Raw genomic sequence first — 19,956 nt, 5'->3', positions numbered from 1 at the left:
GATCTTCGGAAAACTTCGCGAAATTTTTCTGTTTGATTGCTTCGAATAATGCGTTAATTATTGAAGGATAGTGAAAACCATAATGGTTGCCTTGCATTCAATCAATTCTGCCTATTAAAAGCAATCGCTGAACACGTACTGCTAAGTGAGTTGGTCTCACGTGCTTTTAAAAATGGCGCAAAAATGAACGGCAGCCAAAGAGCACACGTGACATAAACGTAGCTGCAGCAACAACTAATAGTTTATTTCTTGCTGTACAGAATAAGATACTGCAGCAAAGGAATTAACATTCAGAAAATCTTTACCCTCTTGCACAACACGAAAACAACAATGCTTTTTGCACCATTTTTTTGTTGTTTGGCATTGAACCCAGGATATGCCAGCTCTTTCGCCAGTGATGACACATAGGGATCGCTAGCACATAATTCACCGCGATTTTTTTTCGTCCTGAAGGCCCCTAGTATTCTGCTTATTAACTGAATTTTAGTGCTACCCAAGATGCTTGCCTTTTCGATGTCTGGTGCGCGCTTAAGTTCCCCAGAGAATACACTGTACTCTCTAGGGCACTTAAGCGAACGCAGCGCTGTGTTCGTCCTTCTTTTCCGTCTTCCTTTCTTTGGCTATGTGCCGTTGCGCTGGAATACCATGAATGTGACTCAAGAATACCAACTAGCCCAAGAACTGAGTCTACTGAATTACACTGTACTTTTGTCTTTCCTGCCTTATTTTCTTTTTATTAGGAATATTGTGGAAAGTAATTGCAGGAGTACTGATCGAAAGGGAACATTGATTTTTATCTCAGCGCCGTGAAATATACTGTTTTACAGCGGTCGTTGGGCCGTTTTACCATCAGTGATACACTCACTTTAGAGCTGTCACTGGAATTTGTCGTACAAAGAAGACAAAAGCAGCCACTTTGCATCCCCGGCATAACGTCAGGTGCTCAATCGAGTTCGCCGTGCATGGAAAAAGGTGACAGGAAGTTTTTTCATCTTTTGCTTTTTCTTATCACTGCCTTTTCTCTTTTGCCTTTAGTCCCCTCATCCCTTTCCCACAGTGCAGGGCACCAACTGGTTTCATCTAGCGGTTAACCTCCCTGCCTTTCCTCCTCCTCCTCCCCTCTTGTTCATCTCGTTCCGTCTCAGAGAGCGACTTTTATACTCTACGTGAGTGAAGCACATCTTAGAGAATCACAGGGTTCTTTTTCCGCCTCTGGAGAAGAGAAAGAGCGTGGTAGCAGTTTAAGTTGTTGTGAGCCAGGAGAGTTAATCATGGCACCGAAGGCCTGCGCTCTTCGGCATTTAGGCTGAAAGGAGCACCCGAGGTTCATTTGGCTTCGAAGATGCGAATAACGTTCACGAAAAGCTGTTCTTCACCAGTTGGCTCAGGGTCGATCGATGGTATACAGAATTGTTGATGCTTTGACCCTGAAGAAGAAAACCATTTCTTTAATGTCAGCCTTGTAGAATGGAGCAAGGTCACAATCTTTACAACCTAGGTGGCATTGACTCAGTTGGCGGAGTCACAGGGATCACGATTCGCCAGTTCACCCCACAACTAGCATACAGTTTGTCTCCTTATACGTAAACTGCGCCCTTCAAACTAGTACTAGTCGGCAACGGTCAACCAGTGGGACGTGTCTAATGTCAAGTATCCAAGCATGCCTGAACGGTTCCTTTTCGCCACGCGACCTACGTGGGATCGAGTTTCCGGAGGCATGAACAGACCTTTTTCGAAACTGTGGGTTCAGCGCGCTCACAACTTTCGAATGAGAGCTTCGCCGCACAGGTATCGCGCCTCACGAGCTTTATTTATCCCAAAATGCCGGTTTCAATTTGACACGTGAAAGATGATGTCCATTCGTCTCGCCTCTCGAAATAACCAAAAACATGCACCTACGCTTCTTCTGCGCCAAGTTTGAGAACAGAAGTGCTATCACTGGCTCTTATATTCGGTAAATGTTCAGCAGCCCAAAACACACTAAAAAAATAGAAGTTGTCCCGCCCGCACCGCCAACCGCACAATAGGCGCTGGCTCTCACAGGTGAAAAAAAAAAAACGGTTCCCGGCTCTCATTGCTTCAAGTCACGCAATATTGGAATAAGAAGCTCGAAGACTACAGAAGATGCCAAACGACAGACTCGTTCGTTCGCACTGCGACATGTGCTCTAACGGCTACGGGAAGGGCGAATTTTTGATGGTGGGACAGCTGTCCGGGAGCAGAGAGAGTGCAAAGAAAAGATGCCGCATAGCGCTAACTGAGAAGTGACACAATATACACTCCACCACTCCTATAAATTCAAGGAGAAATGGCTTAAACTCTCGGGAAGACAGCAGGAAACAAGAACCAGGAAAAAGACTGCCAGGAAGTGCACATAGGTATTGACATTCGTACACACGATATAACATGAAGAAAAATTAATTGCAAACTAAGAACTGATATTCTTTTTGAAACAGATGTGAGTGGAAGGCTATTCCAATTCAAACCAAGCTGTTTCCAGTCATCTGTGATTTAAAACTATTGTCAGTTGAGTCCTTTACTAATCTTGATCAGCGTATTCTCCTGCGAAGGGAACAATGCTATTTGTGAAATAAAACAAATCTTGTAATGAAAGCTATGGAAAAGTGGTTGGATAATTTTCAGTGATGCTGAATTCAGCTAGGTACATTTGCTCTCCATAAAAGACAAAGGATTTCGGCGACACCAAATTAAAGAACGCGAGGTCAAAATATCTGTGCTGCTGTAACGTTCATCGCTCGTGAGTCGACTACATATGTTGAGTTAACGTGCAGTCACCAAAATGGGTGCTGTTTGATCCGCACTAAGTGGAGTTCATAGCTTTCCGTAGCGTCCTTTCCAGTGCGGTAAGAGCAGACAATACGGAACAACCACGATGTGCAGAATGGGGACACTGGTGAAAATTTATTTCATTTCTACAATTTTGTTCCTTGAAATGAAAGCACCTGGGGTGCGTCGGTATCCGCTGGTGTCTTTTTCAGCTTCGTAAACTACTGTACGCTTAGCCGTATAGCTCCACTTATCTCTCTTTAGCAGAAAAAGACTTTATATTATACGTTATTTCACTCACGGCTACTTTACTCAATATTAGTGTGGGGCACTACGACGAAAGGAAATTACGACAGGCTGCTCGTACTGAAAAAACGCGTTCTACGTCTATTTGAGAATTATAAAGGTAGAATACGTGACCTACCAACCCAGCCACTCTTCATAAGACACGATATATTGCCGGCCAACAAGGTGTATTACTCTCAACTGACGCAGTTAATTCATAAAAAAAGCTTTATACTAGATTTACAGATATATCGCCACATTATAGCTTTCGAACCCGCACACAAAAAACAAGAAACGTGAGAACAAATTACGGGAGACAGGATGTTGATTATCAAGCAACCGTTATAAAACCATCGTGACTACTACAATGATATTACGCTACCATTTAAGACCTTCAAATTAAAGTACAAAGCATTCCTAATGATCACAGAAGACATCTTATGTATATAGGTGCACTCAAATGCTCATGCAAATCACCAGTCGTGCAAAAAAAAATTTTTTCACATGTTTCTGTCCATATGTTATCCTTCTGAAACGCGGTTTCTTTTTCTCGCTTGCGTGTTGTCGCGGATCCTCTAATGTGTTTTGTCTCAACGCGAATCATTGATTCTCTTCGAAACTTGCGTAAGTCGACGTTAGTCGATTTTATGTCTATACGCACAGTGTTTCATCAGGAGAAATCCCTGCAAATGTATTGAAGTTTTGCCTCTTCCGACCTACTGACGGGAGACGAGGCCTTGCCAGGCTCCTTGCCTTTCTCCTCGTCTTCCACTTTCAACTGAAATGAAATAAAATGATCTGAATCTTAAAAGTCTAAACTGTATGTATCCAAAAAAATGGCCAATATTTACGATTGTTAGGAGTAGCCAGGAGGAGGAGAAAACAAATATTTTATCTGGCCGTCATTTCAGCACGCTCGATGTTGTAGAAGAATGAGGCTGACTGAGCAGGCAGCAACTGGCCCCTCCGGCCTCTTGCCGCCCTTTCATGTAGCGCGTCTAGAATAGCTAATCTGTATGAAGACTCAAGCATGAAAGTGTGGAGGTGAAAGCTGGCAAGGGAGAGAAAATAGCGGCGATAGGGCTAGTCGCATGGAGTGCTCGTTGTCGGGCATCCTCTACTGTTAAGGCAGACGGGATGTTCAGGCAGTTGTAGGCTGTCTGCCAAAGAGATGGGAAACAGGGGGGGAGGGGGCGGGGAGGATGGTTTGTGTTTGGGCACTGCGAAGTGTAGGCCTTCGGGGAAAGGGCATGCTGATGCGAGGCCACTTGTAGTGGGGCGAAATAAAGATCGACACCAGTGTGTGGTTTGCGCATTGTAGAGCAAAGTTTATTTCCACTGCAAGATACTGGCTTTGCCGGCGTTAGTTTAAAGGAGTATAAGACACCTAACATTTGGATGGATGTTTTGCTGTTCGTAATGATGCATAAGGCATTATTATACATGGATTGCCACCGGGTTTTCTCCTACAACGGCTAAATAATTTATAATCGCATTTATTTATCGTGCTGTTTCGGTTTCAACAGTCGAATGAGGACTGTGACGTCAACGTGTGCTTAAAGGTCACGTGAGACATGAAAAACTTGAATATGATCACTGCTTCCACATTCTTTGTAATACCGGCTCTTGAGAAGGGCTGGCTTCAGCACTGCAGTAAATTAAAACGATAAAGCAGAGATTATATGCACGTTTTTTATGCCCCACGTGAGACAAAAGCATTCTTTGACGTCACAGCCATCGTTCAGTTGTTGAAACCGAAACCGACAGCAGGACCAAAAAAAAATCAATTACGAATTATTTAGCGGTCGTAGGCGAATACCACATGGTGATGCGTGTGTAGTCGTGTCTTCCGCATCATTGTGGAGAAAAAAACATGCCGCCAAAATTAGCTTTTTAATACTCCTTTGAGAGCTTTACTTAAAGTTTAACCATATTTTCAGGCTTGTGATCACAATTCAGCTGTCTTCACGACGCATGATCAAAAGATTTTATGCGATGTTCTCCTGCAGTGTGTTGTAAAACATGACGTCGAATCTCGCGTAGAACATATTATTCCACAGCTGCTGGAGCCCTGTGCTAAGGACTAAGCTAAGGCCTATGCTCGCTTGCTTGGCGATGTCTCCAGCGCCCTCTAGCTCACATAATACACCCTGAGTAGTGACTGGCACAAGAGGTCCCCCGTAGGAAAGGAAGACTTCCTGGTTTGACTCCGACACGTTTACACGAAGCTGTGCAGTCATTCGCACGAGTGATGAGCGAAACTTGATGCTTCCTTCAGCCCCAGAGCAGTGTCTCCATGGGCCTGATATCTCGGCGCCGGAACTTGCGATGAGGTCCACCTGCAGCATCCGTGCGCCGTTGATGCAGTAGGGCAGCAGTGGCCCATACTGGCGAATTTTGTTGAGGCCATTGATGGTAGCACTGCCGACTTCAAGGCCTCCGAACACTGGCCTGAACGACTCCGAGCCAACGTATGTAGCAGCAGTTAACTTTTGCAGTATTTTCTTGAAAGCGCCGTGAATATTGATGCCAGTGAAGTCGCACGATTCTTCTGTTAAAAAAGGTGAAAATAAATTCAAAATAAGCCAAAGCAGACAGCAACGCTGCACCCTGAATGAAGTTTGCATTCAAATAGCATAGAACCTAGAAATGCAATACTGGTTGAAGGCACGTTTTGGTCACAGTAACAAGAAGGAACGGCCGTAAATCGATAAATAAGTGTTCCAAAGATATTTTACAGCCTACTGAAGGATACCAACCAAGTCGCTTTTTCGAAGATGAAAGAGTGCATCTAGGGCACGGCTGTTTTAGCGTGCGCAAAAATTAGACTAAGAGCAAAGTTTCAAAAAGTTTGGCTGGATGGAGTGTTTCAAGAAGTTTACTGTACCGCTTACGATACAATTTGACCCCTTAAGATAGAGTGTTTACATCACCATCATTGACGACGAAATCATTCGTTCCTTATCCAAGTGAATGATCAAATTCCGTTAAGACACCGCAACAACAAATCTCACAATTAACTTCTTACATGGCAAGGCATGCATATGTAATACAATTACAATTCAGTATTGGCCTGATATGTAATCATATGCCTGAAGATATCAAGCCAGCCACATTATATTTTCCGGCTCTGACGGGGCTTCTGCGCAATAATTAATGAACGTTCCTTATCCGTCCTTGAGGTTGAGTTCGGCGCTTCTTTCCCCCTGATTGCATATGTACTGCAAAACCTTGTTCTTTGTAATTATGCGTGCACAGTTTCTTAAGCGGAGGAAAATGACTGTTAATTGCGCAGTATACGAGTTCTTCGTGTGATTTTTATAATCTATTTTGATGCAATAGCGTTAAGAGTCTCTCTCATATGAGAAACCACCTGTAATTGGCGTTGGTGTCGAGAAAATTTGGGTTGGTCGAGTAGATCATGTCGTCACAACCATAAGACCTCACCCAGCTTGTCCGAGAACTCAAGAAGGATTCCACACTACTAATGTGATACATCATGACAGACTTCCTCATTGATCTACGTGGTCGTGGCGTCATTTTACCTCGAATATGTTGTGCCTCTCAAGAAAAAAAAAGCAATTGCGCTGAAAAAAAATGCTCGAGCAGGTACTTCAATCGATCCAATCGATCGGGCGCTCTACCACTCGAGCACTGATGAGCTTTATCTTTTATTGCACAGAAATAGTGCTGAAAAGAAAAATCAAAGCATGCTTACGCCACAAAACACCAGGCCACCATACCCCTCCACAACTTCACCTTAAAAACATCAAAAGTCTGGGAGGCACGCACATGCATCCAGATTGGGAGGCCTGCTAGGCGGCTCTTCCAGGACAGCATATACCCCCGTGCACCAAAGCGCATTGCTCATTGAACAATGATTTCAATGACCACAGCGTTTTCGCGTGGCGGTCCATCATGCGGCTCTTCCAGAGAATAAATGGTACCATCAGCATAAATAGACCACATGGCGCAAAAGTTTTTCCCAAGAGACAAAAAGAAACGGATACTGCAGGATGTGTCCTTCTAAAGTGTTGGCTGCAATATGTCCGAAAAAAAAAACATAGCATCATTGCACAGAATAAGACAATGGTGAATTGTTGCTGGTGTATTGCACAGGCGACAATTCACCGTCCATGGCAAAAAAAATCTCCTTAGCATGAAGCCACGTCTTGAGAGGTAGCGTCGATGTGTGCAGTTTAAAAAACGTTTTTGCAGAAGTTGTAATGCGCCTTTGCTTAACACGTTTTAAAACACTGCTGTCAAGAAAGACCGTAACAGGTTGCCGATAGAAAGGTATAGGAAAGAAATACGCTGCAAGTACCTGAGTCATCTGCCTTCAGGAGAGGCTATACAGGTAAACTAAAGAAAGCGCACTGTGAGAAAAATTTAATTGTCAGAAATTTCGTTACGAAATCATCATAAAGGCACCTCACGAGTGTGTCCACTCGGTGCGGACAAAAAATGCAGTTGAGCGTTAGGACGCCTAATAAGAACATCTACTAAAAAGCGGCGGTTTGATGTTTAAAAAAAACATAAAACAAGGTGATACACAAATAGGAGAACAAGGCCTATTCCACCACTTTGCAGAAAGGAAAAGGCTCCACGACGCGTGGGTTCCCACAGGGAGTACCATACAACGGTAGCAAATATTCCATGATTCGTCTGCACTCTCTACCTCGCACAATGGAGAACGTGCAGACATAGGCGAGTTTTGAAGAAAAAACAAATTGCAGTGGCTTATCTCGGCTATGCCAGGATATACGTAGCGAGAAGCACGTTTCCCTGGCTGAGCTTGTTGTCACTGTATATTTAGCAATGAGAGACATTGGGTATGCACATCTATGATTCATTTTGCTTGGCAGAGACGAAGACTGCCCGGTGATCTCGATTTGGTAGAGCCTCTGTAGTATACAAGCTCTATAGTAGTTCCCCATTGTGTAGTCGGGACGTGAGGGTCCGAACCTAAATTAAAGTCAAAACTTTTCTTTCATACACTGACTTAGAGAGTCCTGTTTCCGGTTGAAATCACCCAGAGTCAAACACAGCTGTGAAACCTTGTCGCAGGCTGGTATACACGTGGCAACCACATCAATAATCTGCTTGACAGATGTTCCCGGTGCCACGCAGACTCCTTGGATGATAATGCCGCTTTCCAGAAGCCGAACACAGCAAGCCTCACTATTCACCGCGATCGGAGGGAGATGTCTGACCGCGGCGATACCTTGTTTCACGTACACACAGAGTTCAGAGTTCTTATTTGGTTCAAGCCAAGTGCCAGGCGACAACCTCAGGATCGGAAGTGTTAATCTTCTCTTGTCTAGTCCGCCGATTAGCAGTGGCTGGACTCTCCTTCTCTGCATGCATGTCAACTGTTGTAATACAGACGACCACTACATCTCCGCCTTTTATAAGCAATCCTGCGCATGCGATGCGGGTTCGGGTGATAGAGCGGCGTGCGTAGAGGCGGCGATGAAGAACGCGGCGCAGCTGAGGGGTCTCTCTGGTAGGCATGGTATCGGCGCACGCCGCACTTTCCTCGTCTTCGTTTGTTATGGTTACGGCGCATGCGCACAACTGGCCTCTCTCATGTACCGTGAAATGCTCGACTGGTAGCCCAGTGTAGCTCTCACTACAAAAAAAAAAATGTTGCAGACTTGAAGTCGAGGAAACACTGACAGTTTCCTACGCATCGAAGCCGGGGTTTGGCGCCTCATGCACATTATCCGTGCCTCCTAGAGGAGTCCACTATTAGAAATTCGGTACTTTGGAGACCCAAGGTAAATAGGGTGTTAGGGGAGGCGCCAGGTGCAGCTCTTAAATTAGGTAACTCCAAGGGATTATAGTTGGCTCAATGGGAAACGAGGCGCCCTTCAGGGCTTATGGCTTTCCTGGAGCACTGAAGAACGTCCGTTCGACTTGACTGAAGGGTGCCCTTGTGTGTGATTAGTGGTAAATTTAAAACAAAACTTTAAAAACTAACAATTTAAAATATAAATAAAAATACAGTGCCCGTGTCTCCACACATATGCAAAGACAACTCCAGAGCGCTCATTAGCGTTATAGCGTCACAGTCTTTAAGGCGTACGTTAAGTGTCCTCCAATTTTTTTTTGTTATATTTATCGTTATGACTCCGTGTATTTCGTAAGCAAGGGTCATTTGCCTTTTCCAAGCAAGTGTCGCCGAAAGCAATGCTATTTCATTTATGCCACTAGCCTGTTACTTATGATCAGAACTTAGCATGATTGCTTGTCATTTTTTATATTGCAAGTGACGCGTGGGACCCATATTTGTCATGATTCTACTTACTGTTCCCGCATCAAGCCTTTTGGTTCTACGTGACGAAAGGGTTTTAGCACTCTAATAAATAAGAAATGAAAACAATTTTGAAAAGGGCTGTTCATGTGATATAATGTGTAGTTATCAATGAAGTATTCTGGACGGCCTAAATTAAACCATTTGTATGCGCGTAGTCGATTTGGTGATCGCACCGAATGGCTCTCCTGATTAACAGGCGTAGCTGTGTTGGTAGGCATCGTTTTACGGAAAAGAAATATATAAGAGCGGCGCAAATTTAGAGTCACTGACAACAGTTTTCATTGTGCTTGGACGCTTACTTGGGCGAGAAACTGGCTTTCCTTTTACCGGTCTTTGCGGCGGGTTTCTGCCTGTATCAGTGAACAAGATCGTACCCCGCTCATAGATTCGCATATTAATTAGCTGAGACGTCAGAAGCCACTGAAAGTTTGCTGCGGGCAGTGATTATTTATTTTACCTGTTGTGTCAAATATTTCTTCGCTTTTATCAACAGGCACGAGCTAAAAAATCTGTGAACGAAAAATTATTGAAAGTAAGGTAGGTGGAAGCCATTTCTCACAAAATCAATTTGTTCAAAACCGTATCTGACGCAAAAAAACATTGTTTTGCGAGATGGAAGTTGTCGTCACCACAGAATTTCTGCAGAAGCGCAAAAGCTATAATTTTCGAATGCTGAAAATAAATTTGAGGATTCACATAAGGAGGCGAACAAATATATATATATATATATATATATATATATATATATATATATATATATATATATATATATATATATATATATATATATATATATATATATATATATATATATATATATATATATATATCAGATCATGAGCGTAGAGTCGATATTCATAAGAAAGGTGAAACAGGGCAAAGCCGTTGTGAAGCAGAATGTCAGCTGGTGTCAAGGAACTAGAGCGCATCGAAATAAATCAAAAGCACACCATTGCGGTGCCTCTTGTCGCCTCCTTAGGGTGTACCTTGGCATACCACATCAAAGGAGTTTACACTGTGCCATTCACCCCGGATATTTAGCTCTTACCTGTTGCGTAGGCCAGAGAAACAGCCGCTCCAACAAAGCTGATGATGAAAATGGCTTTCAGTGAGCCCATTATGAAACTTGCACCTAGAATAAAAGGTTTTTTCCTATCAAGCACATATAGATACCTACTGGAACGGTGTGTCACGGGAAAACTGTGTGGCTCAAAGTAACTTATAAAAGCTTTTGAAACTGCTTGGCCTACTGCTGACAAGATCAAAACGAGCACTGGGTAATTCTGGTGCAGTGTTTTAGCAGACATGTATATACAGTCATCACAACGTCTGTGAGATGACAAATGTTGCGTGCTCAGGAAAGTAGGTCATTAGTTGAGGGCCTTACTGTGACTAGAATTTGTTATCAAAAATTTGTTTTATAGATCTAGTTTCTGGCTGTGCTATGTTTGATTGTTCCAAACCTTCATTCTCAGAAAACTGACTCGTTACTTGGCAATTATGGCCAACTAAGTCTTCATAGTATGTAGTGCAACAGAGGTGCCCATTTCGTATCATAATCGCAAGATAAACATGAAGGTCTAGGGAATAGCGCGTGAAATAAAGATCCAGAAAACAAAAAGCAACCATTTAACACGAGCGCATTGGAGTAAGGGCCTAACTAGGAGCTGTGATTCGTTTTAGGCGAATAGATCTTGTAGAGTTCTCATATAGAGAAGACAATTCAGATTAGAGAAATTGCCGCATATGAATGGCACTCACTCTATGAACATAACGATATTATTTTAAAGTCATGTTGGCTGTCCAAGCGTTTTTGTATTCTCGCGAAGTAAAGTCTTAGTAAGACGGAGGATTGAGCTAGTTGGAACACACTAACTGTGAATAACAGTGCTGCAGAGACAATGTACACAGGAAGAGAGTAGGAGAGAGGGAGGTTCAGTGACGGTCCAGTTTACTTCTCTTCCGCCTGTCTCTGCGTTGTTATTCAAAGCTGAGCCTTTGAATATAAAGACTCCTATCAAACCCTTTCATCTCCAGTATATGAGTTAAATCATGTTCAAGATAAGGTTGTCACTTCCTCGATTAAAATATTTATTTACCTTGCGGATTACTTGCTAGAGTTTCTAAGAATTTTCTAGACACCAGGTCTAAGAGTGCGAATGAACAGCAAAAACAAGAAAACTAAAAAACCAACACTCACTTTAGAATTATTCTTCCGAGTTGGAATATTTCTTGAACAGGAATCGGACAGGCGAGTGGCTAAGCAGGGCAGTCAGCTGTCTGCACTTGTGACTGTCTGCACTTGTTGAGTACTTCGTTTCTCTTCGCGCGCAGGCTTAATATAGTGCTCGAGTCTCGAGTGCTGTACGTCTGTTTTCTGGCTCCCTTCCAAGGAGGGCACGACTTTTTGACACCGCTCGGTGTAATGGCGATAAAAGTGCGGCCACCGCGGCCTTGGCTCTCTTTCAGATACGCTAGAGCTCTGATTGGAAGGAGTGCTAACGTGCCTTTTACACTTAGGCGTCTGCCTGAAACTAAATCTGGTTGTTTCGATATAGAATAGGTGCTTCCTTGCGTACGAGGTTTCAGGAAGGTTGGAAAACTGGCAGTGTTGCATTCTTAATCTTATCGGCCGTAACAGGATAGAGAAAGCAGAGGAAAATATCTGACTGCCTATTTTTAAGTGTATTCTTTACTTTTTCGTGATATGATAGCGTATTTATCCTCGGATTGTGCCCTAAGCACGTGTGAAGGTTTAAGGGCAACTTGATGACAAAAGAAAAATATTTTTATATGGGCACACGTGTATCAGACAGATGAGGTTATTGTAAAGGTGCCTCGTAAGAAGGCTTTGTACGAACGTAATTACTTCACTGAAAACACACAAATATGTCAGTTTTTTACCAAAGAATACGCTATGAAGCAGAGCAATACAGCTAAAGAAATGCGATTTAAGTATCATCGTTGCATGGGTCGAAAAAGAGCAGTGCCTCAATCTTCTAACCAGGGATCAAGTGTGGAACGGTAAAATATATTAATCAATCCATGGAGCGCTATGATAGCAAAAAGAAAACAGCAAAAATCCGAAAAGAGAAGCGCCAATCAATGACACCTCATAGAACAATTTCGCATTCATTCGCAATCATTTCTTAACTGGGCACCTCACTCATGTCGTGAAAACTGTCCCTAAAAGACCGACTATTTAGACACATCAGTTTGGGCACTCGTCCGCTCGGTTATTCTTATTATTGTCTCTCACAGTAGTCCAGCAGCTGCGCTGCCCATGGGCTCAATGGGGAGACGCCGGCACAAGAACGATACCCTACTGAAATAAAACTGCACTATAAAATAACCTCTGCAGGCTTTGTTATAAAAATGTCGTAAAATTTGCATACCATTGTTTAAAATTGTCGTCACAAATGTCAGAATGTGCTGTGTTGCATTTGAATGATAGTTATTGGACATCCATATGACAAACCTGCATAGTGTTATTTCATCATGTCGCTTTTTTTCACTAGTGCAATAAAACGCAATCGCGCCAGAAAACCTCCCTATTCCATATTTCAGGCTCATTTATTTTTATTACGCTCACTTTTAAACAATCAGTGTGACTCTTTCAGTGCATGACACGCTTCCAGCAAGAGCGGGAGGCACCCGAACTCTGTTTATACAATCCGGGAGGTGCCTTAGAAGAGATAACTTCGGGGCTGCCATACTTCCTTTACTGCAGATTGAACTGGCCGCCCCATCAATGGTATAGTCATGTCGCCATGAGCTGCAGAACAAACTTTAAGGGTACGATTACGACCTTTCTTATGTGGAGGCCGTAGAATCTTGACATTCCCTAACTACGATTTCTACCGCTTTGCGTGCAGCTAATGGCGGTACAATATTTCTGGTTGTGTGGAAATAGATAGTGCCTCGGATCCAGATGGCGGGTATATTTTCGGTTAGGCGACAGACCAGAGTTTGCTTTCCTCTCGGCACCTCCGAGATGTGTGGCATGGTAAAAGCGTGATACTTGCTTCCTCTTAGAGTCCTTCTTTCACTCCCCGCAGAGATGCGAAAAGTGCCCATGGAAAGGCTGAGTTACAACGTCTCTTTAAGTAGTGTAGTCTAAAGGCCGTGATCATTGGACTAGTGAGCGTTTTTTGTTAATTAACGCTTTGAAGACTGCTCGCTTCAACTTTTGCCACTTGTATGCCCTTCATGCCTGCGTATGTACGTACCCCATATATCACAGGGAATTTGAGCCTATGGCGCCTTTCTCATAAACTAAAATTTGCTGTCCGTTTCGTTTTCTTTCATTCTCTTTGGCACCCTCTAGAGGATTGTTTTTGTATCAAACAAATTGTAAAATTCTGCAGTCAGTGAGCGTAGTCTACAAAAAAGAAAACATACTCTAAGCAAGAAAATTATTTACAGCGCCACGTAGTGTTTGAGGTCCCTAGCACAAACTTCTCTCCTTGGTGGTGCATATCAGCTGCATTTGTTTCGAATATGTGCTGGTCGTCATTATGGTTACGTTTCTTTAGATCAACAGCTGCTTAGACCTCAACACGTGTCGTACGTTTAAAAACAAAGCAAAATTTCCGCCAGAAAGGAAATAAGGAGCGTATTTTCTTCTCGTGCTACGTGTTGTTTTTTTCCCCGTCGAATCTACACGCACGATACTATTTTTTTTATCTCTAAGTAGGCTTCTCCTCTTGCTACTCCCCTCTCAGCGCGGTATGTGTCGCGTTACAAAGTCTGGAAAGCAAGTCCTCGTGGTCGGCCAGATAGCGACAATCCGGGATAGGGTTTCAGTGCTAACCCACATTGCTCATCGTTGCACGGCCACAGTGTAAGAATGTCAGCCAACTGCATTTCAAATGGTTCTATTCCAAAGGATGGCATGATGATTGACTGGTTTATTCGCGTTGAAGCTTCGGTTGGCCAACCTTTAAGGATATTTACCCGCGCTCGAGTAACGCGCACCTGTGCAACGATTGCGCAAGCGGAGCTAGTCGACATGTTTATCCAGTCTCTGTGCAGATGCGCTGACAGCCTATCCGCTTCCGCGCACAGCGTGCTTTAAGCTTTAATGTCCTCCTGGGCCGCTGACTGGTAACCGGACTTCGGATAACCCACAACTGCCTACGAAGGGTGCTTTCAAAGGTATGCACAGGTGCCGTTTGGTGTGATGTGGGTACAATAAAAATTAAGCTTTTATATTGTCACGGACTAAAGCACTACAAAGTGGGCAGTGGCTCGGCCTGACTTGAGTGTCAGCCTGACCTACAACTCCAGGAAAACTAAAATTTGTTCTTCATGTAATTATCTTCTCAATATCCTCACAATACTCTAAGACCATATTTTGTACCCAAAAAATCGTAATGAACTAAAGTCGGTAGAGGTTGCTGGTGGCGAAGTTGGTGTGCTCCAGGCAACCTAGTTATGTAAAACGCAACCGAAGGTTAGCGGTCTATAGCAAGAAGCAGCTATCGTTGAGTTAACAACATGCCTTTCAGCAACATTAGGTTTATAAATTGTGCAACTTCGAACGTTACTCATTACTTTCGTTTTTGTCGACAGTCAGCGGCCTATTCTTTAGCTCATCTGGCGCGTTTAGAAACCATATAAGAAGAGTAATGAAAACGCGTGACGTCTTCATGCCATGCAAGCTTTTTATTTTTCTTTTTGTGCTTGACTCATAGTCGCTCACTTTCTCTTCATACCCTCTTCCATGCAAGCCACTCGTGGCGTTACAGACTCTTCAGAAATGCAGACCTCGTCACAGGGCACACAGTGATATTACCGAACGCGTCTGGGAACTGACCGCCAGGGGCCTTCTGTCGCGTGGCTCCTGTGTAAGCAAGTCAGGTACCCGGAGCTTGTTACAGCCTCTACCACGGCTGAAATGATTATCCATTGTTTTAATACGGTTACAGCTCTTGTTGTTCTTCGTGTGAGCCAATTATACTTCTATACTTTTGAAAGAAAAATTTTCTAAGTTGAATTTTCAAATGTGAAGAACACGTAAGATAGAAAAATATTTATAAGCACTCAACTTATTAATCGGAAAAATACTCTATCCTGCAGTCGTTTTCGTGATATATAGTACGAGCGACTGCGAACAAAATTTTCAATTCGCAATCTAATTCGAACTTGGAGCACTGATAATTACCGATTCTTAGATATTTTCGGTAATGTAGTGGCAACCAGGTTCATGGGAATAACATCGTGCGTTGCTCAGGCTGGTGCAATCATTAATTTGTATCTGGCTTCGGCAGCAGCCTTCTATGGAGCAAGTGGAAGAAAAAAAAAAGTTGAGACGTCAGCGATGCGAAGCGCGGATGTCGCTAGCGACGACTGCGAGTTGTTGTGATGTTTGTTGTCCAAGAAACACGCCATTTGTTGCTGGTTGCCGTTCCTAGAAGCAGCTCGGGGGCGATGGCTTTGGAGGAAGTTACCGCTGTTGCACAGACGACCAGCGTCTTGCCTACGTCACGCCACCCAGATGGCTCTCTTGGTGTCACTGTTTAAGAACTGCGCAAGAACGCTGTGGCGAGGAAGATTCTTACATGGTCTTCCTGTAGGCAGCGGTCCATTTCTAAAGGTTTCAGCTGTATCGTTGCCCGAAAAAGTTGTCGTTAAAACAGTCAGCTGCTTTTCAGTGAAATCGCTCCCGCTTCCATACATAAGCTTATGGCACTAAGCTTAGGCCGAGGAAATCAATTACATGACACCCATTGTGTATCGATAAAGATTTAAAGGTGGGCCCCATAAAGCACAATTTCATTATCTCGCTGCATACTTACATTCAACGCTGCGTGTAAAAGTGACAATTAAATTACTTCGCTCCACTGAAGTCGCTCTACACATTTTTGCATGCATTCTACGAAGAAACACGCGTCATGTTTTTCTTGAGCATTCATTGCAACTAAGAGTTGTTTCACTGCTACAATCATTGATAGTTCGAGTGTCTCTGGAAAAGGAGACCAGTTGCGACGTGCAGAGCAGCTGGGTTGCTCGTAAACCAATAATTCAATATGGCGGTGAAACACAGTGCCTAGAGCAAACAGAGAGAAGGACCAAAGTAAGAGTAAGAGACAGGACACTGTCTCTTACTCTTACTTTGGTCCCTGTCTGTGTTTGCGCTAGTTACTATGTTTCACTGCTACAACCAACAAGCCCGAATGAAATCCTTAGCATCAATATGGCGCTTCCGTCACTCAGTGATCACGACCATCAAGAGAATTGTGGATTTAGAAGATATTGAGATCTCAGGATCTGTTGCTTTCATATGGGCTATAACTCGACTTTTTTTTCGAAAAAACACGTGTCATCGCGACACGACCGTTAGAGAAAGAGTGATTTTAAATGCACGCTAAAAAGAGCAGTTGTCAAACTGCCATAGAAGACAGCATGGTGTGGAAGTGCTTCATAATTGTGCTCTTTCAAGCACCAATATAGCCATTGGTTGTGTTGTCTCGTCACTGCTACGTCTTTTCGTCGAGTGGTTTAGAATCAAGTCTGGCTGCAGCGAATAGCGCAGGTGCTCGTGTGTCTCACATTTAATATGTAAAAAAAGAAAGTCGGAATAAAGAGAGCTGAGCCTTTCAGTAATAATCGAAGGTGCTACTCGCAGTTTGCAGCGTTTTCGCTCCAGCGCTTGCAAGCTTTCACTTTGCCTCGCACGCAGCCTCCTCGTTTGAGTGTTCTACCACAGCGTGTTGAATATTGTTGCTCGAGCGCCTTTAATGGGTGCGAGTCCACACCTCTATAGAGCGCTAGACCATGGCATGTGTAGTATGAGTGTACGCTACCACGCTTTCGATAAGCCTACACCCTCTAGTGGCAAAATAATCGCAATAAAAACTCTGAGCGAGAAGAAAAACTTTTGATACCTTTGCTCCTCCTTCATGTCTATCTCATTAAGTGCTATAATTATGCACTGAATTTAATTAGGCCGTGCGCACGGCGACTCTGGTCTTTTGCACTCTAAATACTTATCTTAGAGCCTTGCAATAAAAATTACAATGCACTGAACTTTGGGAAAAAATATAGTTATCAAATGTATAGAAGCTCTCTGCAAAGAACCGCACTCAAGGCATTTTTTGTCGAGCCTTCCTTAAGCAGTCGCTTCCAGGAAGCTGAGAAGCCGTGGTCTTATGAGTTAAAATGAAGAAAGGTAACCAAGCGGAAAATTATGGTTGTCGCAGTTGGAACCAAAATTGCAACATAGAGGTGCTAATGGAGAGGGTAAACTCGCCGCTTGCTTAGAAGGTTTCGTGACAAAACTCTACGACAGAGGACGCGACTACAACTGTATTTTGAGGCGTCAGTGAGGTATACTTAATTTTGATTTGTTACAATGAAGATTGTGATCAGCATTGACGTTAATCATTTCACAGTCAAAAAACAGTCACCTGAAGTACGGATTTAGTAGTCAAGAACATGCAGCCATGCTTATGCTGTCGGTCCAGGTGAACGCCAATTCTCAAGCAAAGCTGCACCTCGTGACTGGATTATGTGAAAGTGCCCAGACCACCCTGAATAATACATATATTAGAGAGCTGCTTCAAGTAAGAATTTAGGGTTACGAAATCGCAGGAGGGTGTTATGAAATCCGGTGACAATCCGCACAGGAGCTATTGAGTAAACTCGTGTATAACACACTTAGGCGGTAAGTGTGCAAAGCGGTTCAACTTGTGAAATTTTATATATTGTCCTCAACTTCCTGCGAAATCTAAACAGGAGAATGAAAAAAAATAACAAGTGTCTTGTCTGGCAGTGAAAGTAATTTCCGATCATTATCCTCTATGCGTTATCATTTAGTGGCTAGCGTTCTGCGGTATCGAGCACAAATTCGCACGTTCTGTCCAGGTAGCAGTGGCAGTATTTCATCGGCAGCGAACGCAATGGTGCGCATTAAATAATCATACCGAATCCAAACTGATATTGAGTCAAATATTATGGAGTGCCCGTTAACCTTCCATACAACCAAGAAGCTTAAAAATTTGAATACGGAGTACAGACTAGATTTATGTGACGAACTGAAGAACAGTCAACTCTCTTTAAAGCTAATGAGTATGCTATCACCTCCATGCTTATTTAATATAAGACCGAATGCATTGAATTATGCCCTGGATTTTCGTGGCTATAATCGTTAACGCTCTTATCGGGTCCTAAGCCTCTGTTGTTTATACGTTTGGCGTGTACTGCCTCTCCTGGCGAAGCATTATCTCATTCCACACATAATGCCGAACATGACATCAGCATAACACAGGCCTTTTATTTTATACAGCGACGATTTGTATGCGCGTAACAACGAAAGCACGACGTGTATTTTTTATTTTCTTGGCTTTACGGCTGCTGTAAAATTGTATCGGTGAGCGATAACTTGCTGTGATTTCTTGCTTGAAGAGCACTAGAAGTTGCCCAAAATGGTGTTATTCCACTACGGCACCTCTTTCTTCTTTCTTCTCTCATTCCTTCCTTTATCCCGTCGATTACGGCGCGGTTCAGATGTCTGCCGATATGTGAGACAGATACTATGCCATTTTCTTTCTCCAAAAACTAAATAAATTCCATTCAATATTTTAGTTGTCATCGCGCTGACATGAGGTTCATATCACACACGTACCGTATAGTGCTGTTTTAATGATAAATTTCGAAAATATCTATAATGCTTTTTTATATTTTTAAATTTCCAAGGTTGTTTTCAGGCTGCGGGTTACGAAAATATGTCTGGCAGGCAACGTACTTTGCGATTGTGGAAACAGGCGCGAAGCGCTGGTATAGGATTAGAGCCGTAGACTGTGCTGTACGTAATAATCGCCACACATTTAGTCTGGAGATACTCGATTAGCAGCCTCCAACTGTTAGCCGGCAACAATGTAGCGATCATCGTTTTTCATTTTTAAAGCTGAAATTTGAGACTTCAGACTTCATGTCTGGACATCCCACATCATGTTTGGACATCCCACTCTGTGGTCAGGACAGCAATGGATGCGGTTGGAGAAAACTGTGGCGTTTTAGTAATTAATCCAACACTGGTGTCGGCCACTTCTCAATTATTTGAGAAAATCCCAGTGGCGAATAGTTTGGCCACCCAATGTATATCCTGGAAGGAAAAGTCATGGCCAAGACACTCTGTTCAAATATATTTTGGAAAGTTTTGTGAGGGTCCTTATCGTATGCGGCACTTGAATTTACTCAAAATTGCATTTTGACCCGGATGCTTGTGCAAGTAGTACTCGCTATTCACAAGTACTCAATTCTCACTTCGTTTAAGGGACAATGACTGCTTGAACTTCATCACCATCCTAAATACTAGCGCAAGAAGCATTGGGCGCCTTTACCTCCTAGCATCACACATTCGGTTACTTGAATCTCGCCGAATTCTCAACAGACAGTTGAGCTTTCGTTTAAAAAGGCGCTCTCCCAACGGCACTGGTCACAATCACAGACCTCCACAGGGCACGCACTGTAAATTACATCCGTGTGCGCAGGATTACACTCGCCTCCAAGGTCAGAATAGAATCCTGAGCCGGAGTTATAATTATCTTCAGCTGTTTTTT

General features: G+C 43.2%; 1 protein-coding gene across 1 annotated transcript; it reads right to left on the bottom strand.

Moving 5' to 3' along the window:
* Positions 1-4,374: 4,374 nt before the first annotated feature.
* Positions 4,375-11,803, bottom strand: LOC144132867 (uncharacterized). The gene is made up of 3 exons (XM_077665580.1): positions 11,592-11,803; positions 10,440-10,523; positions 4,375-5,623 (listed from the first exon to the last, which is right to left on the bottom strand). Exons 2-3 carry the CDS (start codon positions 10,507-10,509, stop codon positions 5,061-5,063), a joined length of 633 nt encoding a protein of 210 aa, XP_077521706.1. The 5' UTR covers positions 10,510-10,523; positions 11,592-11,803; the 3' UTR covers positions 4,375-5,060.
* Between the last annotated feature and the right edge of the window lie 8,153 nt (positions 11,804-19,956).

This window comes from Amblyomma americanum, chromosome 5 (genome assembly GCF_052857255.1).
Source record: "Amblyomma americanum isolate KBUSLIRL-KWMA chromosome 5, ASM5285725v1, whole genome shotgun sequence".
Taxonomy (NCBI): Eukaryota; Metazoa; Arthropoda; class Arachnida; order Ixodida; family Ixodidae; genus Amblyomma; species Amblyomma americanum.
The sequence above is the reverse complement of the archived record's forward strand: the minus strand, read 5'-3'. Positions and strand labels throughout refer to the sequence as shown.